This window comes from Oncorhynchus keta, chromosome 35, assembly GCF_023373465.1.
Source record: "Oncorhynchus keta strain PuntledgeMale-10-30-2019 chromosome 35, Oket_V2, whole genome shotgun sequence".
NCBI classification, from domain to species: Eukaryota; Metazoa; Chordata; class Actinopteri; order Salmoniformes; family Salmonidae; genus Oncorhynchus; species Oncorhynchus keta.
This window is the reverse complement of record NC_068455.1, coordinates 54,651,681-54,668,911: the sequence shown is the minus strand read 5'-3', so window position 1 is coordinate 54,668,911 and position 17,231 is coordinate 54,651,681. Positions and strand designations below refer to the sequence as shown.

The 17,231-nt window shown below is 42.6% G+C and overlaps 2 protein-coding genes across 3 annotated transcripts in view; one reads left to right on the top strand and one right to left on the bottom strand.

Annotated features, from left to right (window-relative positions):
- The window catches only part of LOC118369142 (cGMP-specific 3',5'-cyclic phosphodiesterase), a 113,695-nt gene extending 97,226 nt beyond the window's left edge, over nt 1-16,469 (bottom strand). The window contains exon 1 of one of the 2 annotated variants that reach the window (XM_052495741.1): nt 16,313-16,469. In XM_052495741.1, coding sequence (XP_052351701.1) covers nt 16,313-16,317 — 5 coding nt within the window. In that variant the 5' untranslated portion in view covers nt 16,318-16,469. Of the gene's footprint in view, nt 1-15,040; nt 15,728-16,312 lie in introns of those variants that run through there. The other variant, XM_052495742.1, reaches the window with a different exon arrangement.
- LOC118369141 (actin-binding LIM protein 2) overlaps nt 14,178-17,231 on the top strand; it is a 121,731-nt gene continuing 118,677 nt past the window's right edge. The window contains exon 1 of the mRNA XM_052495759.1: nt 14,178-14,691. The gene's annotated coding sequence lies outside the window, so the exon portion shown is untranslated. The remainder of the gene's footprint in view (nt 14,692-17,231) is intronic.

Sequence of the window (17,231 nt, the reverse complement as noted above, 5' to 3'; positions counted from 1 at the left end):
TTCCACATATCTACAGTCTCATACTGCATCACACTGTGAGTTGTGCATCGTTATACTGTAATACTGCACCTTATTGTGAAATTTTAAAAAATTACTTGTTTAAAAAATTAGAAAAAATACAAAAAATTGTATTCTCAGCATATTTTCTGACTGACAGTGGCATTGCCAAACCAACAAACAATACAAAAAGTTCAAATACTCTCAATAAAAGATTTGTAAAACAGAGTCTGTATAGTACAGTCAACATTAAAAGATACCCGTTTTTTGAGAAAGTACAGTCTCCGTTGACTCGTTTTGTAGATCAGGTCTGTTAATTTACTCAACCGAAGTTTATTGTCCAAGAGGACACCCAGATATTTGTATTCCTCTATGTTCTGACCTCTGATAGATGTTGCAGAGGTAGGTGTTGTTTGCTTCCTGAAGCCTATGCACATCTCTTTGATCTTGTTGGTATTGAGGACCAAGTGTGATCCGTCACACCCCTCTAAAACGTCATTTAGGACCGGGCCATGGTGTTCCTCGTCATCGTGCAACAGGCTGATCAAGGCAGTGTCATCAGCAAACTTAACTAGGTGTCTGTCAGGATGGGAACTGCACATACTACATCATACTGCATCACACTGTAACATATTATCAGTTACCTCTGTCTGAACTCAGCATTTTGTTAGATGATACCAAAATAGTCCAAATTGAGAAGAAATTTTAAAAAATACTTGTTTAAAAATTAGAAAAAATACTGTTTTGATAGGACTGACGTGTTCCTTACAAAAGTTCAAATACAATCTAAAGATTTGTAAAACAGACATGTACAGTCAACATAATGGATGGATTTGTGTGACTTGTGGGGACTCGGTGAAGCATAATGGAAAAATTGTCCAAGAGGACCCCAGATATTTGTATTCCATCATGTTCTGACCTCTGATGATGTTGCAGAGGTAGGTTCTGTTGAAGAGGAATCTCTTTGATCTTGTTGGTATTGAGGACCAAGTTGATCCGACAGCCATAAAACGTGGACAAGCCAGGTGTTCCCAGTTGGCAGCTGATCAACGGCAGTGTCATCAGCAAACCTAACTAGGTGTCTGTCAACATGGGAACTCCAAGACAGAATGCAAACTGTAACAATGTCATTGTCATGGAGCAATTTTGTTAGATGATCCCCACATGAAGGAAATAGCTTTCCAAAGCTCCTGTTTTGATAGGACTTCCTTTATACAATAAAGTGGCTTATGGGACATGTGTCAACATAATGGATGGAGTGTGAATGTCATAATGGAAAAAGTGGAATCTCTGTCCTTGTCTGTGTTGATTAGGAATCTGTTGACTGGATTACAGAGCCTCTTGATTCATGATCTCCAAATCAAGCCAGGGAATCCAGTTGGAGCTTACATTTTTTTTACGGGCACCATCTTGGCTCCAACATGTTCCAAGACAGAATGCAAATTAGAATGTCATTGTCATGGAGCAATTAGTGCCAACATGAAGGATAGCTTCCAAAGCTTTGTATGCTATTTATATATGGCTCAGGGACCACTAATCTTAGTGTGAATGTCATGGAAAGTAATCTCTGTCCTTGTCTGTGTTGATTAGTGAATGTGTTGACTGATTACAGAGCCTCTTGATGCATGATCTCCAAATCACTCACACTACTCATTGGACACATTACACGAGCACACGCACGCACAAACACACACATGCTCACACACATGTGCACACACACACACACACACACACACACACACACACACACACACACACACACACACACACACACACACACACACACACACACACACAGGCATACACATACATACAATGATGAATGTTTTCAAACTCACTTTTCAGGCAAAAAAGACTGATCTTATGGTAATGGTCATGAATCTGCCTCCAGCCTATACAATTTCCCAGACAGAAAGGAAAAAGGAATAACATATCAGAATGGAGTGATCTGTTGTTAACCTACCCCTAAACATGTATTTAATGTGTGTGTGTGTGTGTGTGTGTGTGTGTGTGTGTGTGTGTGTGTGTGTGTGTGTGTGTGTGTGTGTGTGTGTGTGTGTGTGTGTGTGTGCGCGCGCACGCTTGCATGCAGGTGTGTGTGCATATACAGTTTGTGCGCATGTGCATGTGAGTGCGTTCAAGCATGAGCGTGTGCATGTGTGTGGAAAAGGTGCTTGCTTGGTGGCAAAGCAACACTGTGGAAAAAATCTGAGCGGAAACTCACTAATTAAATTGGATCAGTAGTTCTCAACTTATTTTTTTACCTCGGAACCCAAATTGATCAGGTTCCCCAATATTTACATCGTAATTTTTTTATTGTTCACAAAATGCAATCTGGAAAACTATACGGATAGTAAATCTACCAATTATATGACAAGGAACAACAGTCCCACATTCACCTTGTTAATAATTTTATTTTGCCCATATTCTTGATGAAGAACGTTAAACTCACTGGATTTAGACCACAAAATCAAACAAATCCGCGAAATAGCGCTACTAATAACTCTATTTTGAAAATACTTTAATTGAAGTTAAACAGTTCCGAGGTTAACTTAATTAAAAAATATATATTTTATTTTATTTTAACCTATATATATATATAGGTTTCTTATTATTTCTAAACACTTTCTACGTGCTTTTAGTCATTTATGTTCAGAATGGAGTGTTTTTCATTGAAATAAAATAAAATAAAATATATATAACATGTATTTTTTTGTATTCTTTTGTATTCTTTTCTTATAAGACACTCTCGACCCACTCCAGTCTGAACCAGTTGAGAATCGCTGAGTTAGATAACCAAACATTATCTTTGCATGGCCCGGGGGTGACGTTATTACACACACCGCCTCACAACACATTGCTCACCAGAAGGGCAACCTATGCGTGAGTCCATACTCAATGTATTTCTGAGCACCTCCAAGACAAATTATACATATTAATGGACTCGTTTCTTCAGACAGAAACGAAAGTAGGGAGATTGGACTTGTACTGTGGACCGTCTAACAATACAAAAAGTCGTTTCGGAGAGAACTTCCCCTAACCCTGATGTTAACCTTAACCCAATTCAACTAACCTGCTATGTACATTCTGCCAACCTCTGTCGTTTAAAAGTCATCCTAACCATTTACGTAAACTATCCTAACATTTGCCGTTAGTTCTCGTAACCACCAACGTAAATTCTCACAGTAATTCTCAATATATTTTTTTTACAACACAATAAGGAACATGGTATCAGAGAAAGACGTATAATACTATATGTCCTCCAAGGGGCATAATAAGTTATACCATCCAATTCCTATGCTATTGTACGACTGGGTAATATGTATAATACTATATTTCCTTTCATTCGATACTGTATAACCACTATTCCATTCATAATGTAACCTAACTTCTATAGCATACTAAATGGAAAAGAGCGTTTACATACCAAATCCTAGGAATTGCCCTGAAACCAGATTGCTCTTTGAGGCTCTATGGTAGTAACCTGATTTACACACTTATTATCTGCAAATCAATCCTGTCTCAAATCATATACTTCATTAATGTTGGCCAGTGCCACATACTAGGCAGACGTACAGCGCTCTGGTCAAAAGTAGTAGGGCCATACTGTATATCTTTCTAGTATGTGGTTCTGGCTCTGGACAAAGTAGTAGGGCCATACTGTATGTCTTTCTAGTATGTGGTTCTGGCTCTAGGGCCCATACTGTATGTCTTTCTAGTATGTGGTTCTGGCTCTAGACAGAAGTAGTCGGGCCATACTGTATGTCTTTCTAGTATGTGGTTCTGGCTCTGGTCACAGTAAGTAGTGGTTCTGGCTCTGGAGTAGTAGGGCCATACTGTATGTCTTTCAAAGTAGTATGTGGTTCTGGCTCTAGACAGAAGTAGTAGGGCCATACTGTATGTCTTTCTAGTATGTGGTTCTGGCTCTGGGGCCACAGTCTTTCTAAGTAGTAGGGCCATACTGTATGTCTTTCTAGTATGTGGTTCTGGCTCTCAGAAGTAGTAGGGCCATACTGTATGTCTTTCTAGTATGTGGTTCTGGCTCTAGACACAGAAGTAGTCGGGCCATACTGGGCCATACTGTATGTCTTTCTAGTATGTGGTTCTGGCTCTGGACAGAAGTAGTAGGGCCATACTGTATGTCTTTCTAGTATGTGGTTCTGGCTCTGGACAGAAGTAGTAGGGCCATACTGTATGTCTTTCTAGTATGTGGTTCTGGCTCTGGACAGAAGTAGTCGGGCCATACTGTATGTCTTTCTAGTATGTGGTTCTGGCTCTGGACAGAAGTAGTAGGGCCATACTGTATGTCTTTCTAGTATGTGGTTCTGGCTCTGGACAGAAGTAGTAGGGCCATACTGTATGTCTTTCTAGTATGTGGTTCTGGCTCTGGACAGAAGTAGTAGGGCCATACTGTATGTCTGGCTTCTAGTATGTGGTATGTGGTTCTGGCTCTGGACAGAAGTAGTAGGGCCATACTGTATGTCTTTCTAGTATGTGGTTCTGGCTCTGGACAGAAGTAGTAGGGCCATACTGTATGTCTTTCTAGTATGTGGTTCTGGCTCTGGACAGACAGAAGTAGGGCCATACTGTATGTCTTTCTAGTATGTGGTTCTGGCTCTGGACAGCCATACTGTATGTCTTTCTAGTATGTGGTTCTGGGTCTGGACAGAAGTGGTTCTGGCTCTGGACAGAAGTAGTAGGGCCATACTGTATGTCTTTCTAGTATGTGGTTCTGGCTCTGGACAGAAGTAGTAGGGCCATACTGTATGTCTTTCTAGTATGTGGTTCTGGCTCTGGACAGAAGTAGTAGGGCCATACTGTATGTCTTTCTAGTATGTGGTTCTGGCTCTAGACAGAAGTAGTAGGGCCATACTGTATGTCTTTCTAGTATGTGGTTCTGGCTCTGGACAGAAGTAGTCGGGCCATACTGTATGTCTTTCTAGTATGTGGTTCTGGCTCTGGACAGAAGTAGTAGGGCCATACTGTATGTCTTTCTAGTATGTGGTTCTGGCTCTGGACAAAAGTAGTGCACCATATTGTAGGGAATAGGATCATTTGAGATGTATGCTAGGCTAGATCAACCGGTTTGTAAGGCATAATGATTTCCTAATCTCAGAAGCCTCTTTATCACCAAGCTTTGTTCGAGTCACATGTTGCTCTTCTGTTAAGAAACAGTGAGTTAGCATTGAGGGTCCAATTCATTAGGCATCAAACAGAAGATAGCAGATTGAAACAAGCAGGGAGTGGTACTTCCCAAACGTGTTCAATAAGAAACACTTTTCTTATTTTCTGTTGTGAAATGTTTTGTAACAGGTGCACTAATGAATACAACCAAGGTCTTCTTCCCAACAATCGGAGGCAGAATTTCTGTGTTTACCATCCATCTCACGGTGCTGTGCAGTGGTGTAAAGCAACTAAGTATAAATACTTTGAAGTACCACTTACTGTGCCTCAAGAAAGTATTCATACCCCTTATTGCACATTTCTTGTGTTACAGCCTGAATTCAAAATGACACATTTTTTTTGTCTCACCCACCAACACACAATAACCCATAATGACAAAGTGAAAACATATTTTTAGAAATATTTACAAATTTATTGAAAATGAAACAGAGAAATATCTAATTTACATAAGTATTCACACCCCTGACTCAAAATCACCTTTTGCAGCGATTACAGCTGTATATCTTTATGTGTAAGTCTCTAAGAGCTTTGCACAACTGGATTGTACAATATTTGCACATGATTCTTTTAAAAATTATTCAAGCTCTGTCAAGTTGGTTGTTGATCATTGCTAGACAGCCATTTGCAAGTCTTGCCATAGATTTTCAAGCCACTTTAAGTAAAAACTGTAATTAGGCCACTCAGGAACATTCAATGTCATCTTGGTAAACAACTCCAGTGTATATTTGGCCTTGTGTTTTAGGTTATTGTCATGCTGAAAGGTGAATTGGTCTCCCAGTGTCTGTTGGAGGCAGACAGAACAAGGTTTTCCTCCAGGATTTTGCCTGTGCTTAGCTCTATTCTGTAAACTCCATAGTCCTTGCCGATGACAAGCATACCCATAACATGATGCAGCCACCACCGTGCTTGATATGTTGTGTTGGATTTGCCCGAAACATAACGCGTTGTATTCAGGACATAAAGTTATTTTCTTTGCCACATGTTCAGCAGTTTTACTTTAGTGCCTTTTTTGCAAACAGGATGCACGTTTTGGAATATATTTATTCTGTTTTTGGCTTCCTTCTTTTCACTCTGTCATTTAGGTTAGTATTGTGGAGTAACTACAATGTTGTTTATCCATCCTCAGTTTTCTCCCATCACAGCCATTGGTAACTGTTTTAAAGTCACCATTGGCCTCATGGTGAAATCCCTGAGCCGTTTCCTTCTTCTCCGGCAACTGAGTTATGGAAGGGCGCCTGTATCATTTTAGTGACTGGGTGTATTGATACACCATCCAATGTCTAATCAATAACTTCACCATGCTCAAAGGGATATTCACTCTGCTTTTTTTACCAATAGGTGTCCCTCTGCGAGGCATTGGAAAACCTCCCTGGTCTTTGTGGTTGAATCTGTGTTTGAAATTCACTGCTCGTCTGAGGGACTTTACAGATAATTGTATGTGTGGGTACAGAGATGAGGTAGTCCTACAAAAACAATATTAACACTATTATTGCACACAGAGTGAGTCCATCCAAGTTATTAAGGACATTTTTACGCCTGAACTTATTTAGGCTCTTGCCATAACAAAGTGGACGAATGCTTATTGACGAAAGACATTTCAGGTGATTTATTTGTATTGATTTGTGCACATTTCAAAAAACATCATTTCACTTTGAAATTATGGGGTATTGTGTGTAGGCCTGCAACACAACATGTACATGTAAATCCATTTTAAATTCAGGCTGTAACACAACAAAACGTGGAAATAGTCACCGAGAGTGAATACTTTCTGAAGGTACTGTAAGACGTTTCTTTTTTTTAGGGTACTTTACTATTTGTACTTTACTAACTGTACTTTACTATTTGTACTTTACTAACAGTACTTTACTATTTGTACTTTACTAACTGTACTTTACTATTTGTACTTTACTAACTGTACTTTACTATTTGTACTTTACTAACTGTACTTTACTATTTCTATTTCTGACAACTTCTACATTTACTTCACTATATTCCTAAAGACAATATGTACTTTTTACTCCCGTACATTTTCCCCCGACAACCGAAAGTACGTGTTACATTTCGAATGTGCAGGCAAGACAGCGATATGGTACAATTCACACACCTATCATTATAACAGGTCGTCATCCCGACTGCCTCTGATCTGGCGGACTCACTAAACACAAATGCTGTGTTTGTAAATCATGTCTGAGTGTTGGAGTGTGTCCCGGGCTGTCCGTAAATAAATACAAAATGAAGTACAAATTGTGCCGTCGTCTGGTTTGCTTAATAAAGAAGTTGATGTTGTAGCATTTACTTTGTACTTTTATTCAAGTATGACAATTGAGTACTTCTTCCACCACAGGTGCTGTGTGTGCAACAATTACGTCCCACGCCCCTCACTTTCTTGAAAGGTGTTTACAAACCTTGGGAAAGGTACACCAAAGTCCCACCGTACACACACACACACACACACACACACACACACACACACACACACACACACACACACACACACACACACACACACACACACACACACACACACACACACACACACACACACACACACACACACACACACACACACACACACACACACAGAGAGAGAGGGATGGTGTCATTGCTTATGGACATAAGACTATAAGTAAAGATACACCTATCCCGAGAGGAACACGTGTACATTCCTAAAACGCCAGCAGCTCACAGATAGTCAGTTCAGCTTAGGTTAATGAAAAACAGGCAGGCTCTAAACTACAGTAGGTTCAATGGATTTCACCTGCAGTAAGTTTGTTTTTACGTTTTCAAAACACCTCCATTCATCGTGTAATAATATCGTATCACATTAAAAGAATATCCTATCTATAGGTACTGCAAATATTTCTATCACGTTGACAAAAGAGTGCTCTAACTTTTAAGTACATCCTAAGTTCAAACGCAACATTTACTCCTTATATCTCTCATTTATCTTGAAAATTGTTTGTAATAATATTCTCTGTTTTGGAATACCAGATGTGAAAAAACCCCTAAACACATTAGACCCTAAATGGTCTTTTAATGATCCATATTTGGTAACGACGAGGCTCCTTATACAATTTCAGATATCGTGGGAGGATCGTTGTTGCTTGGCAACTGGGGGCGAGAGGTGGCGGTTTTGAGTCTTTCCTGCCTTCCCCTTGTTGGTTCAGGAAGAGCCTCCTGGAGGCGTATCAGCAACACGATGATGCCCCTGTTTGTCATCGTTGTGTATTTCTCATATAGGCATGGAGCCACAGATGGCGAACAACGGATGGGTATATCTGCTGCTAGTTACAGACCTCTGGGGGAGATACTACAGGGATTGGATGATGACGTTATAGGAAAGGCCCTGCAAACAATGTGTAGACGAGAGGGTCAACCCCTGTCAAAATCTGTCCACGGGTGAATAAAGCAATAAGCAGACCGACAATCAGACCGATAAGCTGACGACTCCCATTGTTTAGGCGGAGACAAGACCATCTCATCATTACATACAGTATCTCTGTTGACACCCAGCAGAGGATCTACTGTGCACGGCCAACGTTAATCTTGGTCTAACCTGTCCTTAACATGCAAGTATGCACGCATGCACTCCCGACTCCCTACACTAGTGTAAATGTCACTCTCTATTCAACATAGCACAGGGCTACAGGTTTGTCATGCCCTGTCCTACTTTGATAGAAGAGTCCTTGGATTATCTAACTTAATGTGGTTTATGTGGACGGGGCTCTCCTAATTGCTCTTCTAATTGCCACTGTGGGGATCCGGTGGGGCTTAACGAGTGTGCAACTGATGAGCTTTTCTCCCTGGTAGGTAATTGATGCCAGTTGATGTTATTGAGAGCCATCACTTGCCTTAATCAGCAAGTCACTGATTAAAGACTTGGATTACAACCAGTACATACCTGCCACGGCCATCAAGGACCACAGTCAACCACTCCCGATAAACCATGTCAATTCTTCAAATACTTCAAGTAACTCAAGATTATGGGGAATAATAACACACAAACTAATATAAATGTCCACTTTGAGTTACAATAGTTCTGGGAACATATTCCTAGAACTCTCTGTTGTTCACTGAGGCAGTAATAATAATATGTTCCTATCCCATTCTCCTGTCACCCTATCCCAAGGCACTGCCAGATTACAGTGTTATCAGGTAATAAGTGTCTAAACAGACTAATAACCTGTTAATTCCCTGCGAGTGGTTCTGAACTTCAGTCGGTAAAAGCCACCTTTGACAGAGCTTTCCATAAGTAATCAGTGACCTAATGCAGGGGTGTTTTTACTGAGATAAACACTGTCATTAGTTGGAGTTCCATGCACAACAACAAGACAAAACCACATCAACACTGTCGATAGGTAACGCAACAACAAGACAAATTGACGTCAACTTTGCTGAACTGGAAAACAGTTTCTTATTTTGATGTAGGAAGAGAAACAGCCACGCGTGATGACAGAGAGGGAGAAATGTTTATATTTGAACCAAGTGGTGTTCATAATTTTCTTTCAAATAATGGGTTTCCACAACGTTATTTTCATCAACATGACCATTTTCAATATGGCTCCAACAATACTATTGTGAGGCTAAACTGCCACTTCCTGAAATTCTCCCAGCACAGTGTGTGAGGCAGAACAACCCATCACACTCATTCCCCCACACCTCATTCCTCCCATTTTGACACATTCTATTAGATGATAAAAAAAATCTATTAAATGAAAACTCCATTAATTCCAACAGAGAGGCCTTGGTGTCTGGTGCAGAGGCAGCAAGCAGCCGGCAGGCAGATCCAGCTACACCCTAAATGAATTAGCCCACTGCTGTGTCTGAGCTGTGTGTGGAGCTGTGGGGCTAGAGAGCTCTGTTGCTCTGGGGGCTGGCAGTGGTGGGTGATGAATGTGTGGCATTAGGCGCCAGCCTGCCAGGCTGGGTGTTGGAGATGAGCCGGCTCTTGGGCATCCATCAGCGCCCAGGGAGGTCTGTCTGGGTATAGCCAGATGCCCAGGATGCTTGGTTGGCACAGTCGTCTAGCAGGCACAAACACATACAGAAAAGGTAGAGAGGGAGATTGTGCAGAAGAGACAAAGAGGGAGGCAGAGAGGCAAAGAGGGAGATGAGAGAGAAAGAGAGAGTGAGCGAGCGAGAAAGAAGGGGTGAGACAGAGAGTGAGACAGAGCGATATACAGAGGACGGGGAGAGAGAGAGAGAGAGAGAGAGAGAGAGACGTAATGACATTTGAAATGTCTTTATTCTTTTGGAAATTTGTGTGTAATGTTTCCTGCTCATTTTTTAAATTGTTTATTTCACTTGCCTTGGCAATGTAAACATATGTTTCCCATGCCATTAAAGCCCCTTAAATTGAAATTGAATTGAGACAGAGGGTGATACAGAGAGGGAGAGAGAAGGAAAGAGAGAGAGCACCAGCATCCCCCGGGTGGTTCGGCTCGGGTCTTTCTAATAGATATTAATGATGCTGCCACATTGTTAATAAACCCATGGTTAATGTTTGGTTCTGGAGAGAGGCTGGTAAACATGGTTCAGTTTGTAATGTTTTTTTTTAGGGATTCATCCACTTGTTACAGGCGTGATGAATGCCCTTGATTACTGTGCATCCTTTAACATACAGTGGGGAATTCTTACTGGTTGGTCGATGATCAAATACTTATGTCATGCAATAAAGTGCAAATGAATGACTTAAAAATCATACAATGTGATTTTCTGGATGTTTGTTTTAGATTCCGTCTCTCACAGTTGAAGTGTACCTATGATAAAAATTACAGACCTCTACATGCTTTGTAAGTAGGAAAACCTGCAAAATCGGCAGTGTATAAAAAATACTTGTTCTCCCCACTGTATGTGCTCCTAGTTGAGTGCTTGTTAACATCGTGACAAATTGAGAAATGTGATTGCCACCCTGTTTTTATGACCGTTGTCTGAGGTGCGGCCGCCCAGGGGATAAGATGCAGGGGAGAGGGACGCTACGTTTGACTGAAGCTGTGGCAGAGCTCTTTTTTGGAAGCCTCGGTTTTGTTAAGAGAAGTATGATTTGATAGACGATGCCCGGAGTTAGTTAGCCGTCATGCTTTCCCTCCACCTGCACGGAAACCGTTTTTTTTTTTGTCTCATTTGATTGTGTAACTGGTTTTGTTTTACATCCTCCCTCCATTTTCGTGCACCGCTAACTGGTTAATTTATGAATACTGACAATTGGAGGGAAATCAAACATACCGAAGAGTGACCTGCCTCTGACACTCCTTCCATGTTCTTCCACTCAATCCCTAACTAAAATAACCCGTGTAGCCTATGGTACAAATGCTATTTAGAGCTCCCCATGCTCTTGGTGTAAACTTAGAGTGGTGTAGTTGGATCTATGGTACCGAATTGAGTTTAGTCACAGCCCCTCTTAGCCAGGGTGAGACACGTTCAACTAAACAACATTTCTTTCAAAATATAGTAGCCTACCTACGGTGTTGAGCAGCAATACATTTATGTTACCAATTTTGCCCTCTAATGTTGATATCAAATAATATTTCTCCACAGGTGGGTTTCCGTGTATAACATTTTGCTTGGCTTAAATTCAGGTTGAAATCAAATATCACTTAAGTTAGCCATCATTGGCCTAAAAATCTTTGGACCCCCCCTGTCATGTCATTTAATACAGTGGTATTAAATACATTTAATACAGTGGTTCCCAACTTCGGTCGTCCAGTACCCCCGCAGGTGTGCTTGTCTGGGGATACAATACAAATGTGTACTGTTGGGGGGTACTGGAGGACTGGAGTTGTGAACCACTGATCCCGTTGACCAGACGCAGACACCTATCTTCCCAGCAGCAACCTCCATCCCGCACACATCTTAGCCCAGGACAGGGGACGATACGGAGTGCTAGAGATGGATATGGCCATATTTAGGTATCAAATATTCCATCTTCCTCCTCCATCCTTTTTGTTTAATCTCACACACTCGAGAGATTTATTGAATTCAATTTCCTCGCATAAATGCTGAGACGTGCGAGAGCGAGACACTCACCTCGGGGGAGCGGAAAACGTGTCATAGATTTAGTTTCCGTCTGACAGGGCAAGCGTCAGCGACACGCTATCGTAGCTCAGACCTCATAGGAAACACATGGCCTGGTCAGTGTAAGTGTCTGAGCTATACTTCAGTAGCACTCAATCACGTTACCCTCGAGTCAAATCTGAAGTACTTTTTTAGAGCCTGAAAGCTTGGAGTCATGTTTTTCCTCTTTCTTGGGGCCCCCTGTCAAACCTCCCCAGTCCCTTAGGTGTGAGGGTGTGAAACGTTTGCCCCCATTCCATGCTACCTTACATATACAACCTAAACTAAGCAGCAGTGGCCTTTTCTACATCTACATCCTCTTCTCTTGTTTGGCCACGGCACTTCTACTCGTCTCGTTTCTTGGCTATTTTTAACTCACGTCCCAAAATTGATATTTGGGACGGACACAATGGGAACTTGGCACTGCTCTGCTACCCCCTGAGGGAAAAAGTGACTCACGAAACCTCAACCCCCCCCCCCCCAAAAAGAATGTCAGCCGCCACCACGTCACTGAGGTCTCCCTCCATTCCCAGAGAGAAAGGGAGAGTGTGCGTGGGAGCGTGCGTGTGTGTGCGTGCGCGTGTGTGTGTGTGTGAGACATGTAGCGGTCTCCCGAGGGACATACTGTAGATCAGATATGCATCTTTCAACTTTGCCTTTCTCTTTTCCCCTCTGGACGAATGCCATTCCCCTGTGATGAGAAGCATATGGGCTGCTGCTTCCATGATGGCATTATGAAGTAATAACTTCCAAGCAGGGCCTGCAGGCCAAATCCAAATGAAGCCGCTGACTTAGCCGTTAATGAAACGGATGGAGCCCTTTCGTTGCTTTTCTTTTGAGCAAATACGTATTCAGAAAACAGAGGCGACACACCAGCGCGTTTGTGTATCTTGTCATGGATTTGAAAGGTGGGTTGCGGCTGTAAATGTAGCATGGGAATGTATAGAGATCGCAGCGGGACAAGCACGGGCAGCTCCATTGAGGCCGTCTCCATTTTGAAGTAGTCCATTTTCTTCTTCTACCACGTGTCTTTATATTATGTGGGAACAGAAAAATCACTTGGAGCTGATTTCCTGGTGTTTTTTTTTACAGTCTTTTATGTCCAACAATGAAAGTTATAAATAATACGAACAAAAATGACATTTCTAATTAGTTTGTTCAGATTACAAATTAAACCACCATTTGGGGAACCCTGACCTGGATGGAGTAACGTGATCCTTCCTTAACCCATAGGAAGTCCCACCTAGTTGACTACTTCAAAACCAAACCTTAACACTTAACTTACCAAACGAAATGAAAATGACTAAACTTAACTCAATGTTAAACCCTTTAACCTAACCCCTAACCCTAACCTTATCCCCTAGCCTAGCTAAAATTAGCCACCTAGTCAACGTTAGCCACAACAAATTCGTAACATATCATACAAATTGCAAATTGTAACATGTCATCTGAATTGTAATTCGTAATATATCCGACGAATTGAAATTAGTAACATATCATACTAAATGGATGATGCACATCCACAAATGAATACATACCATACGAAACAATATCATACTAAATGGAGTATCTTGGATTTACATACAGAATAATACAATATGCTCTGAGACCAGGTTGGGAACACTCAAGTCAGACGCTGTCAAACCATGAGATCTTATTGCAAAAGACACCGTTAACAGGCAATGCTGGTGTGTCACCACTTGAGGGCAGAGTGCCAGACAAAGACTGCAGTCTGATGGAATGTTAGTCGGAAGTTAAACGTTGACCATTATCTCTTCAATTTGACCAATCAAAATCCTCTAGTCAGAAACACCCCATCTGTCAAGAGACACTGCTCCAACGTTACATACATGTACACACAATCAGTGTTGGCCACAGGTAGCCTAACATTTAGAGTGCTGGGCCAATAACCTGAAAGGTTGCTAGTTTGAATCCCTGAGCCGACAAGGTGAAAAAAATCTGTCTATGTGCCCTTGAGCAAGGCACTCGACCCTAATTGCTGCACGGTCGCCACTGATAATGGCAGACCCTGGCTGTGACCCCACTCTCCCAGAGTGTCTCAGGGTGGAGAAAAAAACAACACGTGTCCACATCACACATGCGTGTCAAACACAGGACAAGTATAAGCACCCACCAAATGATTATAATACTTGCTCAGTTACATCGACACACTTTGTTCATCAACATACTCGGTAATTTCAGACGATAAAAGAGCTCTCCACACCAATCAAGATACCGACAGACACCCGCACCAAAACCAACAGCAAGGGACGCACAAATCCAAAATGCCCCAGAGACATTTCCACAACCAGACCAACAAAACCAGATTGTTAGGTTTTCAGGGCAGAATGAGCAACAGACCAGAACGGACCAAAAAGCTGTGAAGAAGAAGCCACCTATCGTCAGAGCAAACAACAAACTCATCCCCAGCATCAGGTACATCATCCCCAGCATCAGGTACAGTAATCTGCTGTGACGGAAGCCTCTCCTATCCCCCGTCCTGACGGCACAGATAAGCCAGCAGGACTGCAGGGATACTTCGCCTGTAAATAGAACAATGCAAAGAATTATCCCCCGAGTCCAGTCTTGCACTGTGGTTAGTTAAGAACAGAGGGATAGGCCCATAGTTAGTAGGGAAGGATGTGCCTTTTGTGTTTAATAACCTTGTAAATATGGGCGACAAACAGAGAAGAGACAGTTGGTGGACCAAAAGAGAGAGAGAGAGAGAGAGAGAGAGAGAGAGAGAGAAAGAGAGAAAGAAGGAGAGAGAAGCATGCTGTCTCTAGAGTTTAACAAGGAATCTGACCAGCAGGGAAGCCCTAAGCTTCCTCCATACAGACTCCAGTCATCACGGGGTTTGGACAAATCAGGATCGTCCACTCTAAAAAGGTTAGAGGTCAGAGGTGATGCTGCACAACGGTTTGTATTTCTGTCTCAATACAGATGTTTTTAGAGGAATCTCTCCCTCCCAGGGTCTGACACGGACACCGACTCCCACGAAGATTGGCTTCACTCTGCGAACAGCTGTGTTCGTTCCACTGGCGATGTTTACTGTGATGTGTTTATTAAAATTGTATTTAACATCACCATGGACGCACATAGGGAAACGCGTAAAAGAGACCCCACGCTTCTGGCGAATTGAAGCATGAGCTGGGAGCTGTCAAAAATGCGAAAGACAAGAGACGAGACGAGACGTACGCAGCAAGGTTACACAGACCCACGCCACGACCGTCGCTGACGCTAAGCGAAGGGCAATGAATGTAGTCTGGAGGCGACCTGGGAAAAACAAGCCTCCATGTTGGAAAAGTCTTGGACTGTGAGTGAATATAAATCATAAGGACGTAAATGCCCCCCCGCTCCGAGACAGCGGGGCCACTTAAGTTGTTTTTCCGTCTGCCTGCCGTTTCTTGGTGTAAAAGTTTCACTCAGAAAGAATTACGTCGTGAGGTTGTTCCATTATGCACAGTCAATTATAGTCACAGGTCTGCTCCGATGCCATGCACTTAAAGTAATGCCGTCTTAGCACACACACACACATCCACTTGCGCACACACGCATGAAGGCATGCACACACACCAGAGGAGGCTGGTGGGAGGAGCTCTAGGAGGACGGGCTCATTGTAATGGCAGGAATGAATGGAATGACAAACAAGTTGTTTCCATTTGTTTCGTACCATTCCCTTGATTCCATTCCAGCTATTACAATGAGCCCGTCCTCCTATAGCTCCTCCCACCAGCCTCCTCTGGCACGCACACACACACACGCACACGCACACACACACACACACACACACACACACACACACACACACACACACACACACACACACACACTCTCCTAAATGCCAGAAGTGATTTCTGGTTGTGTGTGAGAGCACAGTGTGTTTCTCAGTTTCACAGTTACCCTTAACCCTATGAAGTGAGCCCATAACTCATCCGAGCTGCTGGGATAAGCACTCGTAAACACACACACGCACATACTCTCCCAGTCACAGCGATGGGAAAGATGATAAACTCACAGGCAAATGGTGGTTACAGTCCGGACGACACAGCGTCCCCTCTATCGCTGCAGTACTCACCCCATGGTGGAGGAATGTGTTCCCTCTCTCTTCTGACCACGGCTGCTACCACCGAACACACACTCTGACACCAGAGACAAGGGGTTTCCTCTCTTCTCCGTTCCTCCTCTCCTCTCGTGTAAAACTTTTCCCCTTTCTGGCGAGGGCTCTGGGAGGACTGGCTGTTTATTTATATCCTTTTTTGGGACTAGAGGGGATGGAGGAATCGAGGGGATGGAGAGAGGGATTCATAATTGCTCCCTCTCTGCCAAGGCGGAGAAGTAGCTGGCCCCCACCGCTACAACCCCTTCTTCCACCCCTCCACCTCTCGCACCCCCCTTCCTCCCTACTGTGCAGCCCTGCAGGGATAGTGAGCTGGGACCTCTTGTTGTAACGTGGTCTCTCTCTCCCCTTATCTTTCTCTCGCTCTTTTCCTCTCCTCTAACCCTCTCTTTCTCTCTCACCAACTTTCTATTTCTTTCCCCTTCTCTCTTCTCCATCGCTCCTTTTATTGTATATCTCCCTATCTCCATCGCTCCTTTTATTGTATATCTCCCTATCTCCATCGCTCCTTTTATTGTATATCTCCCTATCTCCATCGCTCCTTTTATTGTATATCTCCCTATCTCCATCGCTCCTTTTATTGTATATCTCCCTATCTCCATCGCTCCTTTTATTGTATATCTCCCTATCTCCATCGCTCCTTTTATTGTATATCTCCCTATCTCCATCGCTCCTTTTATTGTATATCTCCCTATCTCCATCGCTCCTTTTATTGTATATCTCCCTATCTCCATCGCTCCTTTTATTGTATATCTCCCTATCTCCATCGCTCCTTTTATTGTATATCTCCATCGCTCCTTTTATTGTATATCTCCCTATCTCTCAGCAACTCTCAGAAGACACATGCTCTTCAAACATACAGGCCCTTTGATCGTGT